The following is a 19,770-nucleotide window of genomic DNA, read 5'->3' on the forward strand; positions in this document are numbered from 1 at the left end:
TTAAAACATAGCCATCATTCTGGTTCAACATTTTGAAATTTTGGGTGCTTTATCTGACAACACAGCTATGGGGACCCATATATGCTCCAGAGTCTTCCCACTATCCATGAGTGCAATAGTGCAGGCCTCAAAACATGTGACCCACACCTTCGTACTGGGCTTCCAAACTCTTGCCACCTTTGGTGAGGCTGCCAAAGCATTTCCTTCCAAATTATCAACACCTTCATGAAGCCAGGTATCAACTATGAGTTTGTTGACATGTGAGTGTGACAGCTGTCACTCAAACACTGATCCTCACAAAGTGCTCTCCACTCCGCTAGGGAGAGGAGGTGCCATGCGGCAGAGACCATGTGCCAAGAGTTGGAGGGTCGGGACAAGTCATGGCATTCTCCAAGGGGTCATGTCCTCATCTGTAAAAGGAGGCCAACAACCTCTGCCTGGCTCACTGGCTGAAGTGGGGTTCCATGGCCAAATGGCAGACTAACGGGCATTGTGGGGCAGCAGCAGTAAGAGCTTGCGGCCATCCAGGGGGCAGCAGAGCCTCCCCTGCTGCTGGGATTTCTCAGAGATGATAACTAAACTAGAAAGACAAATTCTTTCCTATGCAATAATTATTTTATTGTTTTGCTTTAAGAAAATGCCTATAAAAGTATCAAATTGCTTTCCCCCTGTTAGATTGTAATCAGAACATGTTAAATAGACAATGTACCTTGGTGATCAAGAACATGAGCTTTGAAGCTACAAAGATCCATGCTACAGTCCCAGCTCCCCCTCTTCCTAGCTGTGTGACTTTGAGCAAGTTACTGAACCTTTAGAAGGCTGGGTTTGCTCAGTGGCTAAAGGGGGTCAGTAGTACCTGCTTCCAAATGGCATTAAGAGGATTAAAGGAGACACTGTGTCAAACACGTTGAGCAGTAGCCTGACACCTATGTAGTAAGCTCTCAAAATTAATGGTGGCTGTTCTTATTGTTCAGTATTTCCTCTTGGTATCTGAGTCATCTTATGTAGACACAGCTTAGAATATGCAAATAAGCAAAATAGCACCTGAACAACCAAAATTGTGTCACAATGTACATGTCTAAAAGCCTGGAGACCGTATTCACAGAGAGTCATGCTAGATTCTCTCTTATGTATTGAGATTTTATATAAAACTCTAAGTGCATTAATAACAACAGACAAGTGATTGATCACATACTATGGGCTGGGCACTTCATTAAATAGGTAGATTTGTTATCTCACTGACTCTTCCCAGTCCCACAAGGCAAGTGGGACTCATCACCCCCATTTTACAGAGGAATGGAGGCTGATAGAGGCTATGTGACTTGCCCCAGGTGAAGTGATTGAGTAGGATGCCAGGATGTGAAGCCAGTCCAACTGAGGTCAGCCTGCACTGGTAATTGATATGCTATGCTCCCTCCATGACCAGCCTGGTGAAACTTTCTCCTGGCTCACAGCAAGTTAGAAAAGAAATTGGGGGTGAGGGACAGCTGCAGCGACAGGTACCCTGAGTGTGACAGGCACACTGACAGCTGATGGATAGTGAAAGAGGAATGGGAAAGGGACAGAAAACTCAAAGAGAAAGACTTCCACAGCAGAACCGTCCACACCATTACTGCAGGGGTCAGAGAGTTCTAATATATATATATATATCTAATAATATATATTTAAAAGCCCCTTAGAGCACCATAATTCCACAGCCCAGTGCAATAATTTTCGCTATGTCATCAAGAAAAATCAAATTGTGCAAATCCTGTGCTTAGGAAGACAGAAAGATGAGGAGTTAAAAGTGTGGGTGATCTATGAAAAGGGTCGACTCCTTTGTGACAGTTCATCTATGTTGAATACCCTATGACAACAGTGCATAAATAAGGCACCATCTTTTAAAAAGATGATACACAAGTGAGAATGAGAGAATGCAAACCTCTAGGCACATCTGGATAACTTGTTCATGAATCCTTACCTCTTAGTTTAACCCACTGCTTAATTTAACCCAATTTCTATCAAGTCTTGAAAGAAATAATCCTTTAGTCCCCTCTGTGCCTCTCAGTTTAGAATCACTACTTTGTACCTTTAGCCAGTGTTGCATTGAAAGCGCTCACCAACAAATGCCATCAGATAATTTAAAGGGATGTCTATTGAAAATGGAGATGTAAACCTTATTAAAAAAAAAACAAAAACCCTAGGGAAAAAAGACACTAGGTGGCCTTCCTGGCACAGGCAGCTGTCAGCCAGGGTTTTCCCATCTATCCATAGTGGAGGATGGCAGAGGAAAGGGGACATGTTAGGCCAGAAGACTCATTTTCAACCCGAAGTCACTCTCAGCTCCCTGTTTATAACCTTAGATTTTGTTTTATGCCTATCCAATCATATTCTCTAGTCTCCATAAAGACTGCTTACAAGTCCCAAAATAAAGCTTATCAGAACCTGACTGCTTGAAACACATTTAAACCAAATTTGAAAAGACTTGAAAACAGGCATTTCAAATTGATAAAATCATAACAACGATATCTTTAAAGGGCCCTCTCTGTCTGGTTATCTGAGCAGGGAGAAGCCTCCAGAACTAGGGAAGAGCCCCTTCCATCAGAGGTCCGTGGCCTACCAGCAGCATCCAGATAACAGGAAGGCTATTCCTACTGGAAGCAAAAGGGATGACCTTGTCCCTTGAGGCTAGGGTTACCAGATTTAGGAAATAAAAATTCAAGACACTCAGTTATTAATATATTTGCATTTCAGATAAGCAAAGAATAATTTTTTATACTAAGTATGTCCCATATAATATTTATGACATGCTCATATTAAAACATTATTTGTTTATCTGAAATTCAAATTTATCTGTGTATCCTATATTTTATCTGGCATCTCTAGGCTAGGCTCCAATTCCCTGGGGGATTTGCGATGGGTGGGAAGTGGAGTGAGGGGAGTTCTAAGATCAGCCTAAGAGTATGACAAAACCAATGGGAAGGGCTGGCCTTCTCGCTCCCTTCCCTCCTTCCCCCACCCTTCTCCAGAGAGATTCCATGGCTCCAGCCAACCCCACTCCACATCCCTAGAGAGGCCGTCTCTCATCCTTCTGAGCAATAGTCATCCTCCATGACACACGTCCTACCCTGACTTCCTCCCACACAGAGGTGCACACTTGTAGAGATGCTGTAAACTTGTAAGAACTCATTTGTTTCCACATTCCATTGTTTTGCTTTGTTTCCCAAACAAGGCTGCAAATAGGCTTTGAAGGGGCTCCTGACTTGAGGTTTCTTCACTTTTTTTCTTTCCCCATATAGACCCCTCCTACCCACTATACTCAGATGCCGAGAAACACATTGGAGTTTGTTCTCTTCGGGCATACTTTCAAGATCTGAGTTAAAGCAAGAAATGAACCAGCATGCCCAACTTGCCTAGCAGAAGTATTTATAGGCTTTTCCCCTACAGACACTGCCTTGACTCTGCCAGTGGAAGCCCTGTCCTTCTCACTACTTCATACTACTGATTAGTGGTCTTCAGTGAATCACCATCTATAGTCATACAGATTTAATAAAAACAGGGAGGAAAGAGCTCTTGCTTTCAGGCGTCCAAGGGTGTGCTCGCAGCAAAGCATTTACAGCTAAGCCATAAAGTGCATGGAAATATGGAAGAAACATCGACACAACAATAAAACGAGGGGTGAGATTAATGACATGATACAATCTGTTTTCATGTGGTGCAGAGAAAATTAATTTTTGAAGATATTTCATTTAACTTTGCAATATTTTGTAATTTAACCTTTGATGTTTGCAACTTTTTCTTTTATCTGCTCTCCTCTTTAAGCCTAAGGATGAGGGAAGCAAATTTTACATCTAATTGTAAATATGGCTTCATGGCAGCTGATCTCTGCTCTGGACAAAGGTGAGAAAGATGTACTCAGAGAAGAAAAGTTATTGCCCATCATAATTCGCAGCTCTTCCTCCTGTTGATCTTCTTCCTCACTTTAATAATACAAAATACAACTTCTGAAAGAATGAGATGTGTTACCTTCCAGAGCAAGGCACCGGGGTGGGCTGGACGACCAGATAAGGTTGTGTAAGCACTCAAGATACGCAGACCCATCAAGTTTAAATCCGGGAAAGCAGCGATAGGAGATCACAGTCCCCACTGGGAAGGAGGTCTGGAACTCGGAGATGTTTACATAGCCATTAGAAGAGGCTAGAGGTCTCAGGCAGCCTGTGGAAGGTGAAAGAAAAAGGGAAAGATTCCATTCTGTCATCTCTGTACATCGAAAAGTCACACAGAACGCTGGAACTTTTTAGGATTCCCCCACTGTGAAAATGGCACCACCTCTGAAGAATGAAGCACCTTGGTCTCAAATACTCAGGTTCCTTATTCTAGGTATCATGTAGGTATTTGCTCTGCTATTGAAAATGGCACCAAGAGGGTCAGAGGAGTAGTTAAGACAGAGGGAGGGTGGTGAGTGTCTGACTGTGGATTGTACACCCCTCAGGCCAGGTGTTCTGGCTCTGACTGCATTTCAGCATCACCTGAGAAGCTCTTATAAAAACACCAGTGCCTGGGCCCCATGCCCAGGCTCTGAGGACAGGTTGAGAACCACCGAGGTTCTGTAAGAGGAAAGAGACACCACCAACAGTTTCAGTGGTGGTGAGAGCAGCTTCGAAAACTTAGGTTCCAAACTGAATTCCACTATAGTGGATTTGGGGACAGAAATCTGCTTGAGATGGTGGCCTTAAATTTCTGAAAACCCAGTTGTGTTTTACGTAAAACAGATGAGGAATCCCACAGTGTAGTGGTTCTCAAACTCAAGAATGATCCAGAGGGCTTGTTAGACACAGGCTGCTGGGCCCACCTGCAGAGCTTCTGTTTCAGCAGGTCTGGGGCAAAGGGAGCCTGACAACCGCGCTGCCAACATCCAGGCACTGCTGCTGCTGCTGCCACTGCCAGGCTCGGGACCACACTCAGAACCACTGCTGTCTTGAGTCTGTGCATTGAGCACAGCATGCTGTGTGCAATCAGTGTGGAAGTGGGACCTGGATCCCACACTCCTTCTGTGAAACACTAACCAGCCTGTTTGCCCTGAAGCCTGTGCAGCCAGTAGAACGCTCCTGGTGGCAGAGAATTCTGCTGTGTGTGGCATCCACTGTGATCAGGGCATTTCTTATTGCTTCAACAGTTTCACTGAGGGAATAATGACACTGCAGAGCTGGTGTTCTTCCAGGAGAGAACTAATTGTGTGTGAAGTAAATAATGTATAATGAAAATACCCACTTTCCCTTCCAAGTCACCAGATACAGATTGTATGTGTCCGATGCACAGCAGCAGATGACTGAACCCTTCTCCTAAGCTGACTTTGTTGGACATTGTAAGTATCTCGAAGGGATCTCTCAGCAAATTGCTTTGGTTGAAACCCCAGTACATGGTGTCTGTGCATCAGAGCAGGTGAGGGTGAGGCGGGTGCAGAATTTGAGGCACTCACTGTCGCGGTTGGGCAGTGCCAATCCTGCACTGCTATGTCCTGGGGCCACGGGGCTCTGCAGACCAAGGAGATCATAGCTTTGAACTGGCCAACATTTGGGATGCACCATACCCTAAAAGGTATGGAGCTCAGCCATCTCTGTAGACAGTCCCATAAGCTTAGGTTATTATTATTGTTTTCTTGAGCTGAAAACTGACAATGTTCATAGTAAAAGTGAAGTGTATGTGTGTTTATGTGGTGGGGAGGAGGTTGGGGATCAGGAATAAACAGACTCAATAATTGAGAAAAAAAGAGAAGCACATTAACGTGAACAAGTGAGCGCCTTAGAACCCTTAAGTATAGTTCAAATGAGTTGGCACAAATGACTGTGCTCGCTCTTCTTCCTAGGAAGGAATTGTAGTTCTAAACTACCCACACAGATAAGCTGGTTTCTCTCAAATAAAAACTAACTCTGACTCAGAGTGGGGTTATAATTCGTGCAGTTAATCAGAGGAGAAGGAAAGGTATGCTCACTCTCGGTTAGAGACAGCCTGCCCTAAATACAACAGTCGAAAACGGGCTTCACCTCAATAGTTCAATGTGATTTCCATTTGCACTTCTAGATAATAGGGAGAGGCCTCCTCAGGCTTTAGCTCCTGGATCTATAGGTGCAAATAAAACTTAGAGAATGAAATGTCACTCTTAGGGCCAATTATATTCCCCCTGGGGGCTCAAAGGGGTGTCAGGCTGTCCAAGGCAACTTCAGTTCCTCATTTCCTAGGGTGTGCCAGGCAAGCAGCCAGGGAGCAACACTGGAGCAGCGGCAGCTGCAGCAGGCAGGACCTATCTTTTTGTGCAGCAAGGCGTGGGGTGCACTAGAGGGTAGGGCACAGGCCAGGGCACCCACCCCCTCTGTGGGACAGAGGCCTCTGAGGAGGAGGGAGAGGTGGGCAGGGCTTGCGTCATTTGAAGAAGCATACCTCTTCAGGGTAACCGACTGGCTCTGTTGTTGCAGACCTAGAAAAGCTGTGTCTTGACTGGGATTTGAGGAAGGGGAGGTGGAGTGGGGGCAACAGTGGCCAGAAAGAGCAATAGGAAAGCCTGGGCCTAAAGCCTCAAAATGACACTTTGAGAGGCACACCAACACAGGGTATTTCTTTTTTTAATCACTGGGGAAAAAAGAACTCCTAAAGAAGCATCCTATATTTGAGTGACAGGAAAAGAAACAGAAAGGATGGGAGAACAAAAGGTTACATGGAAAACAGGAAGGGAAGAAGTGGCTGCAGTCTGGGGTGGTTTTCCTGGCCATCACTCTGATCGTGTCGGAGGACTGAAACGGATCAGCAGGTAATAAAGTTTATTTGAATAAGTAGCCCAACTTAACAGCCAGCTGCTTGTTTTGTAGACATCTGAAAATGTAAATAAATCACATCTCCTTTAAAAATGCAACACAGAACATGCTCAGCAACACCGGCAGTTCCTGGGAGAGAGCAGGGGAGTGTGATGGTCTGGGCTGCTTTTGTCCTTCTTATGCTCAAGCCTCTCTTCCTTCAAGGGGTCATGACTCTTAAGCTCTCATGTAAGGAAACTATTTATTTCCAAGAACAGGGCACCCAAAGCAATATCAGAGTCTGCCAGTTGTGATTTCCAAGCACAAAGTTAACATTCATCTCAGCTTGAGCATGCCAGTGCTTTTGGAGCAAATGAGATTGCTCTCTTTCTCCCTCAAATTATGAATTATGCATTGCCTTCTTGGTTCTTTGGTCGAAGTCACACGTCAAAAAATAAAATCAGAATTATTCTGAACTTGAGGGCTTATTTTCACAAACAGGGCCCTCTATGATGGCCCAGGCAAATCTAAAAAAATGCAAGGGAATAAATATTCACCAGGTTGTTCGGATGAAATTTGAATTTGATAATTTTTCTGCTCTTCATGCATTATATATATATATAAACACTATTAAGAGAAAACAGCCTCTGTTTAAGATAGGCTTTAACTATATTTTCACCACTACTCAAATAAGTATAAATGCCCTGTTATTTCCATTAAATATGTAATAGTTCATCATTGTGTTAGCAGCCCAGTTACAAGTCTCCTGATTCTTAAACTACTTTTGATATTTTGGAGTAATGGAGACATCCAACATTCCAAGTAATAAGGTGTTTCCTGTTTATCCTTTAAAACTGGGTATACGGAGCTGAGCAAGCTACAAGGAGTGGTGATGGAGAGTCTAAGAACAGAGCTTTGGCAATTGTAGTAAAGATGCAACTGGATCCATGTGGGGTAGATGGCTTTGTTCATTTCCCCCATCATCTCTATCACTTTATTAGATAAACATGTACACAGTCTACAATAAAGTCCGAAAGAATAATAGCCCAGCTGAGAACTGGAGCATCAGTCCTGTACCTTGACAGATGGGCAGATTATTCCACGTTCCATCATCGCGACATAATGAAACCATATTGTGTAGGTCGGGGTACCGGATCTTGAATCCTTCATGACAAGTGATGATTAGCTTCTCTCCATGTCTATACGTCTTGTTATGAATCTCAGCATCTTCGATTTGAGGGATACGGCAATCTGCAATTTTGTAAAAGGTACACATTATTTTTGGAATTTTAAAATGGTTGTGGTTCACAGCTTCATGAGAAAGCTCTTATTTTCAGACTTGGTCTCAACCTACACAGCAATCTGATGAATGGTACCTCATTTGTCAATAGGCTCAGGTGCCAATGACGAGCAGAAGAGCTGGCTTCATGGGAGTAATGAGAAGGTGGCTCAAAAAGAGGGACCCAGGGCGTGGGGATCCAACCACAAAAAGAACTTTATTTCCTGCCTGTGACACTTCAAACCGTACAGCTGATCTTATTAACAATTTTGGGAAAAGTGAAGAAAGAGAAGTGTTGAGGATTAGCCTGAACTATCTGGTTACATACTTTACTGTGTTCGTGGACAGAACAGAACACAGTGCAGCCTGATGGGCTAGTCTCACAGCTGCCCAGCCATGTCACCTCTGTCTAAGGGTCCCGGCCCTGAGCCTGATAAGAAAATATGCTTTGCAAAACAGCACAGGGGTTGAGCTGTGGCTGTGTTTGCCATTAGCATTTCTTGTCCACCTTATCTGTTTTAAAAGAGATAACAAATAGAGCAGCACATGCTACTGCCAATCTCACAAAGGCTCAGAGCAAGCCACTGTGCTGCCTCTTAAAAATGGAGTAAGAGCAAAAGGCACGTGTATAGGAGAAGAGGCAAGGCTGGGGGCTGGGGGAGGAGAACGCCAGTGGAGGAACGAGGAGTCCATGCCATGCAGCAAATGATAAAAAGATCAAATAAAACAAACAAGTGATCATTACCCACTTCCAACTGCATCCACTTCCAGTTTACTGTCCAGGCCACGCCACCCCTTGCTGCCAAGTTGGGATCCCACCTCCACCCTAAACACTGCCTGAGTCATCCCATCTGGTTTAAGGCACATTGATTGCGATGTGTCTCTCTCCATCTCTTATGAGCACATCTCTGTTTAATGTTTCTGGTTTTATATGCATACATGTTTGTAAGCATGACCTACAGATGGGTTATGTTCCAAATTTGTTGATTCTTAACTTTTTAAAACAAGGCAAAAACCAAGAACAGCATTTTGTGAATCATAGAAATTTCCTCCAGAAATTTCTCAATGCTTTAAAAGATTGTAGGTCTCTTATCCATTCCCCAAATCCTACAAAATCCACAATATGGCCAGAATAGTACTAACAGGAACCTCCACCTTTAAGTTGCTCTAAGCTTTGAACTGTCAGCTCTAAGGCACTTGGGCCTGGGAGCCCTGATGTGAATGGAAGAGAAGGGAAATGCTGTGGCTAGTGGGTGAGTGGGTGACTCTGGTGGATGGGAACTTTCGTGGCTTGAAAAAGAGCACATCCAGGAGCTAGGAGGTGAGGTTGGGGCTGGGTTTACTGGGAGAAATGGGAAGTATGGCACAACAGACTTCAGAAAATAGGATGTCAATGATGGGAAAGACTCAGGCAGACAGGGGCTTCCAAGTTAGAGGACAGCCTGGCAGCTGGGGATGTAGGGGTGGTGGCTGTTCACTGCCTGCATGGGTCACCTGAAGTCAAATGCTTGTAAGCCCAGGTCTGCCCTTATCTCAGCTTTTGTCACCACCATTAGCTTGAGAGCAGGGACTGTGTTGCTCACTTCCTCTGACCTTCCTGCCATGCTTCTGACCTGCGCACACACCTGGCGAAAGAGTGCTGAAAGGAGCTGTCTGAACCTCTGCCCAAGCTCGCTGTGAGTGCACAGCCCTCTGGAGCATGGCTAACAGGCTTGGGGCACAGACCTGCAGCTCAGCCTTCCCTGAGGACACCTGTCATCAGGACTTCCCTTTGCCCATGATTTCAACAAAGAGAGTCTGGGCTGAAGAACTGTGTTCTGGCTTTGGTTTTACCTTTCATATTTGTGTTTCAGGCCGTGAAAAGGGGTTTTCTTTTTCTTTTTGAGACAGAGTCTCACTCTGTCACCCAGGCTGGAGTGCAGTGGCATAATCTCAGCTCACTGCAACCTCTACCTCCTGGGTCCAAGCGATTATTCTGCCTCAGCCTCCTGAGCAGCTGGGATTATAGGTGCATGCCACCGTGCCCGGCTAATTTTGTATTTTTAGTAGAGATGGAGTTTTACCATATTGGCCAGGATGTTCTCGAGCTGCTGACCTCATGATCCGCCTGCCTTGGCGTCCCAATGTGCTGGGATTACAGGCGTAAGCCACCATGCCCAGCCTGAAAAGAGGTTTTCTAACTGTTCATGTTTAACAAACTGTTTTCCTGCTAGCATAGTTGAATTCCCCAGAATCAATCCCAATCCCAGAATAATCCTAACTGGGGTCACAAGATCACTGACAATTCTTTGCCCACTGCTGCTGCCTTCTTAATAGAAAATGTGAATTACGTTTTTTCAATCGCACTGTACAGAAATTATTCACAGCAAATAAAAACACATTTATCAAGGCATCCGTCTGTAAAATCTTGGCTGTAAATAGGTACTGCGGCAGTAATTTACACATCAAAACAACCATTTTCATGATTGATTTAAAACTTGTTCAGCAATTAGCTAGTATACTCAGGAGGTGGCCAGCTATAGAGAATAAAGTCAATGGATAGAAGCGTCCCTTTGGGCATTATGGACATGTGGACATTGGCTGGCTGGGAGCAGAAGCACTCAAGCCTTGTTTCTAAGAGTGATTTCTCAGCATAGTGTTGTGTAATGTAGAATACTTTCAACTTCTAGTTAGAGCTAAAGTTTCCCTAAACATGGCATGGGGACTAAGTAGAATATAAGACACAGGGTTAGAGGGAATTCACAGCCTCCTGAATCCCAGTGATGATGTGCCCTCCTGAAAGAAGAGTCACCATAGGGAGTGATGCCAGGCCAATTTACTATGTGGGAGGAGCCACATATCAACTAGGGAGTAAGAAGTAGGGTTCAAATCCCAACAAAGGGAAGAGGCCAGGAGGGGCAGTACCCTAGGAATGAGTACAAAACAAACACAGATCAGCTCTATCAAAAAACTTAACCTTGACAGAGAAAACATTATCCAGAGCCTTTATGATTTCTTTACCCACAAAGTCTGGCATCTGATCTTCCCCTTGAAGGAGAGTGAAGTAGGAAGAAGAAGGAATCTAGAAAAAAGTATGTGTCCAGTGAGTTCTCTGTAGTAGTGAAAAACCATGGACCTTCTTTCCACAGAAAAAAAGAATCTAGGATCTTTAGTATCTGACAGTAAATGTCTAATATCCATCAATTCTGAAGTCTCAAACAGAAATAACACAATTTTCTATAGCATACACTAATCTAGTCAATAGAAAGAATTTTGAAGGCAGGTGGCTCACCCCTATAATCCCAATACTTTGGGAGGCTGAGGCGAGTGGATCACCTGAGGTCAGGAGTTTGAGAGCAGCCTGGCCATCATGGTGAAACCCCGTCTCTACTAAAAATACAAAACTTAGCCAGGCGTGGTGGCACATGCCTATAATCCCAGCTACTCGGGAGGCTGAGGCAGGAGAATTGCTTGAACCTGGGAGGTGGAGGTTGTAGTGAGCCAAGATCATGCCACTGCACTCTACAAAAATATTCATCAAAATCTGCTTCTGTCCTATTGAATCTGGTCAACAATTAGAACTTATGTGTATGAGGCATAAATAGGCCATTCAGGGTGTAACTTGAGGGCTATCAAAGCCTCCCATTCTGGAAATCATCTTTCACCAGGCCAACACTGTCATTATTTCTACATCCTGCTTCTGGTATCAATGGGGATTCAATACAGTGAATAAATAAAAGAAGGAGTAAAAGATCCTAAGGCAGCATTGCATATTTATATCCAAGTACAAATTAATTTATCAGATTAGTTAGCAGAGAGCAGCGCCTAAGGGATGGAGCAGAAATAGTAACAGTAAAAGAAATCTTAAAGAAAATGTGCCATACATAGGATTTACTATTCTTTAAAAGTTAGTTATACTTGAAAATGAATCCAATTCCTTCAACACACCAAGTTTTGACATTAATACTCCCCCAAAACTGTTCCCAGTAACATGAATACATAATACAGACTCAAGAGATTCACAATCCACAGAGTAGATTAAAGGCTCGGAAGGTCTTACTGTAAAGAATTCTACTTAATTTTGTTTAAACCAGCATTTGTCAAGCTTGTTTATTCATCCAGCTGTTCATTCATCCATTTTGTGAGTTACAGAGCACTCATTCTAGGCTCAGGGTGTCCTTGGTGCTGGGGATAAAGAGTCAAGGGCTTTATTCTTACAGTGCTTGCATGGAAGAAGACTGCAAATGGGCAAATTAACAGCTAAAGGTGCTAGAAAGTAGCAGGCAACACTCACTGCCATGATGAACACATAGCAAGGTGACATGACAGGGACTGACTCAGGAACTCTTTTGATTTGGGTAGATAGGAAAGGGGCCCCTGAGGAAATGACATTTATTAAGCTGAGATCTGAATGACAAGAAGAATTTAGTTATGTATGGCTCTTGGAGAAGAACATGTTAGGCAGTGGGAACAGCTAGTGCAAAGGCCAGGAAAGAGCTCGGTGTTCTTCAGAACACTAAAGAAGACCTGTGTATTTGGAATATAGTGACCAAGAAGGGGAGGGACAGGCCAGATCATGCAGGGCCTTGCAGATTAGGGCAGGGAATTATTTTAGTGTGATAGGGAGTTACTGGGGTTTGTTAAGCATGGGCCAAGGCATGATCTGATTTATATCCTCAAAGGGTTTGCCATATGTACAGTAAAGGATTAACTTACCCAAGGAGAGGTTTAGGCATTTGCCCTCAGCTCCTGAGAGGTAACCTTTAGCCCCTGGAATGTCTGGCTTGAGATGAGTGTCTTTGTCTGTCTGGGGGCTCTGGGTCACGCTAGACAGATTATGCCAACAGTATGATGTATGGCAGGGGCCTTGGCCATGCCATCTGGCCCATGCTAACATGGATTTTAGTCCATGCTAACATGTGATTTAAGCTTTGGGCCATGGGCCATGCAGTATCAGCTCAACTTCTGGAGGAACAGGGAACTAAGATCAGCCACACTGTGGTCAACCATGCCCACGTGACTAAGCCCTGATTAAAACTCTGGACACTAAAGCTTGGTGAGTTTCCCTGGTTGTCAACACTTTGTGTATATTGTCATACATTGTTGCCGGAAAAAAGAGGTGTTGTCCATATAGCCCCACTGGAAGAGAACAACTGAAAGCTCATGTCTGGTCACTCCTGGACCCTGCCCTATGCACCTCTTCCCTTGGCTGATTTAATCTATGTCCTTTCATTGTAAAAAGCCTTAGCCATGAGTAGAATAGTTTTCCTGAGTTCTGTAAATGTGAGTTCCTGAGTTCTAGTGAATTTTTGAACCTGATGGTGGTCTCGGAGAGCCCAGACTTATAGCTGGTATCAGAAGTGAGGGGGGGTCTTGGGGACTCTGAACTTAGTACCATAGAATGCTTTTTTCACTTACTATCCACTAACATCCCTCAGGAGCACTGTTCCATATCAGTGCTGTTCCACACTTCTGCTGTTCTAAAGAACTATCATTCCAGCACAGCTCAGAGCACACTGTCCCAGCCACCACAATTTACTCAGGATCAGGCTGAAGAAGCTGAATGAAACCAACTGAGACAAATGATTTGACCATCAGCAATTAACGAAAGGCATAGAAAATGAGGGGCAAGAGTGGATGCTCTTCAGAGATGACTGGAGAGAGAGGATGCTTCACAGAATAGGAGGCACCACCATGTGGGATAGTTTTGCTTTGGGAGCAGGGCTGGTCCAGGTTGTTTCTTTCATATTTAAAGGATATTGACTTTTTGAAACCTGAAGAAGAATTGGAACCAGACACTCAAGACCTTGTGGCTTGCAGCTGAAGGTAGTTAGGCCCTGGCTTAAGCCCACTGAGAAAAAGCCCCATGAAAGACAGTTGGTCAAAGAAGAGTTTTAATAAGCATGCTTCTTGTACTTAGTGTCTTTGTCTGGTGCATAGATTGGAATATTTTATTTATTTGTGGTTGACAAAGGCAATTAGTAGATTTGTATTTTATTATTTAAAGCATTCATTTCTATATCTAACACATTGAGGGCAATTATTTGTGGGTTCTTAGCTATTCACTTGGAGGGACTGAGACTGCTACACATTCTTCTAAGCACACGTGGAACATTTACAAAAAATGACCATACCTGGGCAATAAAGAAAGTCTCAAAAAAATTTCAAAAGAACAAAATTATACAGCTTTTTTTTCTGGCCACAATGAAATTAAGATAGAAATGAACAGTTAGAAAATATCCATATGCTGGGAAACTGAGTAATACCTTTCTAAACAACCTATGAGTCCAAAAATAAATAATAAAAATGGAAAATATGTTGAACTAACAATGAAAATACCACATACTGAAATATATGCTATGCAGGTAAGACTATAGCTATATTTCCCTATAAGCATAAATGCACATGTTAGAAAAAGATAAATATCTAAAAATCAAGAATGCATATTGCAGTTGCTTAGGTCAAGTTTGGTAATCACATTGTTCAAGTTTTCTAGATCCTTACTTATTTTTTTTAATTTGTCCTGCTTGTTCTATAAATTTCTAAGAGATGAGGGGTTAAAGTTCTCACTGTGATTATGGATTTGTCCTTAAAGTTTGTTAACTTTTGCTTTATATATTTTGAAGTATATTATTAGATGTGTACAAATTTAGAATTATTATTAAGTATCAAAAATCAAGAATCCTGCTAGAAAGTTAGAGAAAAGACAAACTCAAAGAAAATAACACATGGAAATAAATAACAAAGACAACAGTGAGCATTAATGAAACAGAGAAGAAACATAGATAAGACAGGATCAACAAAACCAAAAGTTGGTTCTTTGAAATAAAAAAAAAGATAAATCACTGGTGAAATTGATCAAGAAACAAAGAGAGATAAGCACACATAACCATGTAAGAATAAAAAAGGGACACCATTAAAAATCCTATATTTAAAAAAATGAGAGAATGTTACAAAAAACTTTGCACCGAGAAATAAGAAAATTTAAATGGAGCTAACTTCCTAAAACACATAAACAAACAAAAACTGTATAATTTACCAACATGGACACAAGAAGAAACAGAAAATAGTTACACTCCTATAAAATGTTAAATAAATTGAATTCAAAATGAAAGGCCTTCCCACAAAGAAAACTCCAGGTCTAGGAGGCTTCTGAATGAATTTTACTAAATATTTAAGGAAGAAATAGCACCAGTCTGATACAAACTCTTTCAGCATTCTATTCTGCAGGACAACACCAACTTATTTTATGAGTGCAGCCTAACCTTGATTGTAAAACCTGACAACATTACAAAGAAAGAAAAATTTAGGCCAATCCATCTTAACATAGAAGCAAAACTTAAAATATTCGCAAACAAAATCCTGCAATAAATAAAAAAGAAACTACATCACAAGTTGGATTTCAAGAATGCTAAATTGGGTTAACATTTGACAAACAACCAATACAACTTGCTACATTAACAGAATAAAAAAAGTATCTTAATAGATGTGAAAAAGTATTTGATAAAATTTAACATTCATTCATGATATTAAAAAGAATCGTAATGAGCTAGAAATTGAAGAAAACACCCTTAACATAATAAAGAATATATTTTTAAAGACCTATAACAAAAATAATGAAAGCATTCCATTTGAGATTGAAAAGGAGACCACGAAGCTCACTCTTCCTGCTTGCACCCAGCATCACACTGGAGTTCTTAACCAAAGCAGAAGTGCAATGAAAGGAAACATAAGGTATCAGGATCAGAAAGAAATTAAACTTGTATTATTCACACATCGCATGAATGGGTATGGAGTAAAACCCAAAAGAATTTACACAGATAAACAGTAAAATAATGAGTTTAGCATGTATGAATTTCTACATGTTAATTTAAAAACAAAATTTAAAATATTTGTCAATAACATAAACAAATTTGAATTCCTAAGACATAAATCTAACAAAAGGCATGTAGGACATATGTACAGAAAACTGGAAACATTACTGAGAAAAACTGTAAAAGCTTTAAATAAATGGGGGAATATTCCATGTTCCTCAATTGAAAAACTCCACATTACGCAGGCATTATTTCCCCTAATTTGGCCATAAACTCAATAAGTTATATTAAAAATTCAGATTTGTTTTGACAATTGACATGCTAATTCTAAAATTTATATGGAAATACAAAAGGCCAAGAAGAACCAAGACAGTCCGGAAGAAAACTTGCTCCACCAGAATTCAAGACTTATTATAAAGCTATAGTAATTAAAACAGTATGGAACTGATGCAAAGATAGACAAAGACCAATGGACCAGAACAGAGTCCTTTAAGAGGAAATCTGTCTTCTGACTGAGAGCAGTGGGAGAAGACAGATTTTTAAATAAATGATGCTAGATTATATTATACACACAAATCAAGTCCAGGGGGACTGCAGATCTAAACGTGAAAATCATAATAGTGATGTTCTGAGAAGACTGTATAGGAGAATGCCTTCATGAGGTCACTATTGGAAAACATTGTTTAAAGAAGACAAAAAGAGACCAACATAGACAAAAAGATTGACAAATTTGACTACATTAAAATTAAGGTCTTCTGCCCATCCAAAGACACTGAAGATGCAAGTAAAAACATAAAAACAGAAGATCTTTGCAACACCTGTCACCAACAAAGGATCTGTATCCAGTGTAGGTAAAAACTCCTAAAAATCAATAAGGAAAAGACAGGTAATAGATAGATGGGCAAGTGAATTAAACAGGCACTTCAGAAGAGAGAGAGAGAGTAACAAGCTGGCCAAAAAACACAAAAAGATGCTTGATCTCATTATTCATCAGGGAAATGTACATTAAAACCAGGAGATACCACTACACACTTAACAGATGGCTAAAATATTGACAATACCAAGTGTTGGCAAGCAGTGTATTCTGCTGGTGAGGGTAAATTGGTACAACCACTTTGGAAAGCTGGTAGTAGCTATTAACAAGGAATAAATGCACCTCCTATGCCTCAGCAACTCCACTCTTAGATGAATAGCCAATAGAAATCTGAGTGTATATTCACCAAGAGGTGTGTTGAAACATGCTCATAACAGCATTATTTGTAACGAAAGCCAATTGGAAAAAAAACAAATTTCCATTAACATCAGAATGTTCAATTACGGTATATTCATGCAACAGAACACAATGCAGCAATGAAAATGATCAAATTACAGTTACATGCATTAATATGCATGGATTTCATAAACGTAAAGTAATCCTTACTCTATAATTTCATGTATATAATCTCAAAAATAAGGCAAAAGCACATTAAACTTAAAATAGTATCATGTTTAGAAACACATGCTTCTGGGCTAAGTAATTATCATAGGAAGTGATTCCTGCTACTCTCTCCCTCTGAGAGGGAGAAGAGGCAGCGATCCACTGGGGGCTCCTGGGGTACTAGCAACGTCCTATGTCTTCACCTGAATAATAGTGACAGTGGTGTTGCTTTGTGACAGTTCATTGGACTGTTCAGTGCTGTGTACACTTCTATATGTGTTTTATTTCATATATTTTTTAAAAGTTAGAACAACAACAATAAAATTAATCCAGAAAGAAGAACAAGGACATCACTGCCTATGTAGCTGTCCTTCCCAACTCATCTGGAGCCTCTGGGCCTGGCAATTAGAGAGTGCTTAACAGAATTCTGGGGAATGAATGACTAAACATATCGGGGGTGGTGCTGAAATTCTCAAAAACATAAAACCTCAAATATTTGCCAGAAAATTTTCAGAAGACAATTTGACCTCTGAATGTAGGTTATGTAGGTTGTTGGAGAAACTGGGTTTGATTCAGAGTCTTGTCCTAGAAGGCAAATCTAACCTGATTTCTTGCTTTTCTCTTAATAAATCCAATTTTAATTATTTTATCTTTAAAGAAACTTTAAGGTCACTTTCCACCTTCTGCAAAGTTCAACAACAAAGAAGTGACAGAAAGCACTTGGAGGCCAGAGGTGAATGCACAAGAAAAATAAAAGAAGACATGTCAAATGCCCTTCTCATGGGCTGATGACTTCCAGAGGTTCTACCCCACGTCTTCATGCTCTGCTCATAGAGTGCACATGGTAAGCATCTCAAAGAATCCTCTGAGGCTCCACAACATGAGAATCACCTGGAAATGCCTGGTAAATTCCAATTCTTTGTTGCATACAAGCATCTGAGCTCGGGGCCTGGAAATGTTATGCCTTTTTTTATGGCTCCCCGCCCCCGCCCCCGGCAATTACCATGAAGTCAAACATTGAGAACCACCATGTGATGGGATATGCAAGGTCAGTCTGGGTGACTGAATAGACTGAAGAATAGCAATCAAAACTCAAAGGTTGGCTCGGAATTCAACAAGCCCTGGCCCATCTCTTAGCAGCTGTCTCTGACAAATGTAATAAAGAAGAACAGAACCTAATCCGAGCAAGCTGGGGTACCAAGGCACAACGAGGCCTCACACTCTTGCAGACCCAGCATGGGGTTCCAAGGAGATCTGAACCAGTAATAGGACTCACAAGATGCTGCCTGGAAGCCTCGGTCGGCCCCAAACTGCTCAAAGACTGGCATGAGAGAAGATGCATTTCATCTGCAGTGGGTTTGGAAGGACCCCAGTGGGGGTAGGTCTGCATTTTTCATAAGTAGCCAACATAATTCTGGATAGTTTCAGTTGCAAGCTTGTGAAAAACTGCTTTCTGGGGAAATACCCCCAAGTCAGTTTGGTGTTCAAGGTTGCTAACAGTCACTGTGTGACCTGTATGCAGGATCTGACAAGCATCTGTGTATGTGCTGATGATGTTGTTGTTCTCTATTTGCCTGACAATTCTGGGACTTCGAGCAGCTCCCTACCTCCACAGCCCCTGTACAGAAAGGGTGAGGTCTCAGCACTCACGTGTGCAAGACCGCATGAGGCAGCTGGTTCAGGAGTAACAGCTGCCAAGATTTGGACATTCCTTCTGCACTTGCTGGGGTCTTGGTTGCACAGGGCTGAGAACCCTTGTCTGTGGTTGTCCACCTGTCATCTTGCAACCATCATAACTGATCATTTCTGTCACTTATCTTTGCGGGATTTGCCTCGACCTGACCTGATATTATTTCCTATGGATTTTTTTTTCCCTTTCAAGTCTGGCCATATTTAAGTTAAATAAATCTTTTAGAAAACAAAAACTAAACTCACATGGAAGCCACAAGGGAGCGAGTACAGGAGAGCAGTGGCTTCTGTTAACAGCAGCATAAATAAGAAATGACAGTGGTCCTGGGGACAGGTAGAAGCATCCCTCTGCTCCTTCCCTTCTTAGGAGGTGGAAAATGAGGACAGAGTATCTTGGGGGAAGACATGCAAATATTTGCCCTTGTGGGCACAGGCTGTCATTTCTGATAATCCACATCTAAGGCAACAAGAAAGAAATTTTAGATGATAGAGAATGCACATGAGAAAAAAAATCCCAAATAAAATATTTTTAAAGCATCCATCTGTTTTGATGAAGCCTCTGGAGCTGGAAGACAGCTCACTTAATATATAAGTAACTGGAAAACATGAGTATGACCACCCTGCTTTTGAAAAATGCCTGCACCCTATTAACGTTAAATGTAAATGGGCTAAATGCTCCAATTAAAAGACACAGACTGGAAAACTGGATAAGGAGTCAGGACCCATCAGTGTGCTGTATTCAGGAAACCCATCTCACGTGTAGAGACACACATAGACTCAAAATAAAGGGATGGAGGAAGATCTATCAAGCAAATGGAAAACAAA

The 19,770-nt window shown here is 41.8% G+C and overlaps 1 protein-coding gene across 4 annotated transcripts in view; it reads right to left on the reverse strand.

The window, feature by feature from the left end:
- SUSD4 (sushi domain containing 4) overlaps nt 1-19,770 on the reverse strand; it is a 156,147-nt gene that overhangs the window by 45,474 nt on the left and 90,903 nt on the right. For all 4 annotated transcript variants that reach the window (XM_058430610.1, XM_058430609.1, XM_032136667.2 and 1 more), the window contains exons 4-5: nt 7,845-8,018; nt 4,006-4,194 (exon numbers count right to left, since the gene is read on the reverse strand). In XM_058430610.1, coding sequence (XP_058286593.1) covers nt 4,006-4,194; nt 7,845-8,018 — 363 coding nt within the window. The remainder of the gene's footprint in view (nt 1-4,005; nt 4,195-7,844; nt 8,019-19,770) is intronic.

Source organism: Hylobates moloch, unplaced genomic scaffold (genome assembly GCF_009828535.3).
Source record: "Hylobates moloch isolate HMO894 unplaced genomic scaffold, HMol_V3 SCAFFOLD_18, whole genome shotgun sequence".
NCBI classification, from domain to species: domain Eukaryota; kingdom Metazoa; phylum Chordata; class Mammalia; order Primates; family Hylobatidae; genus Hylobates; species Hylobates moloch.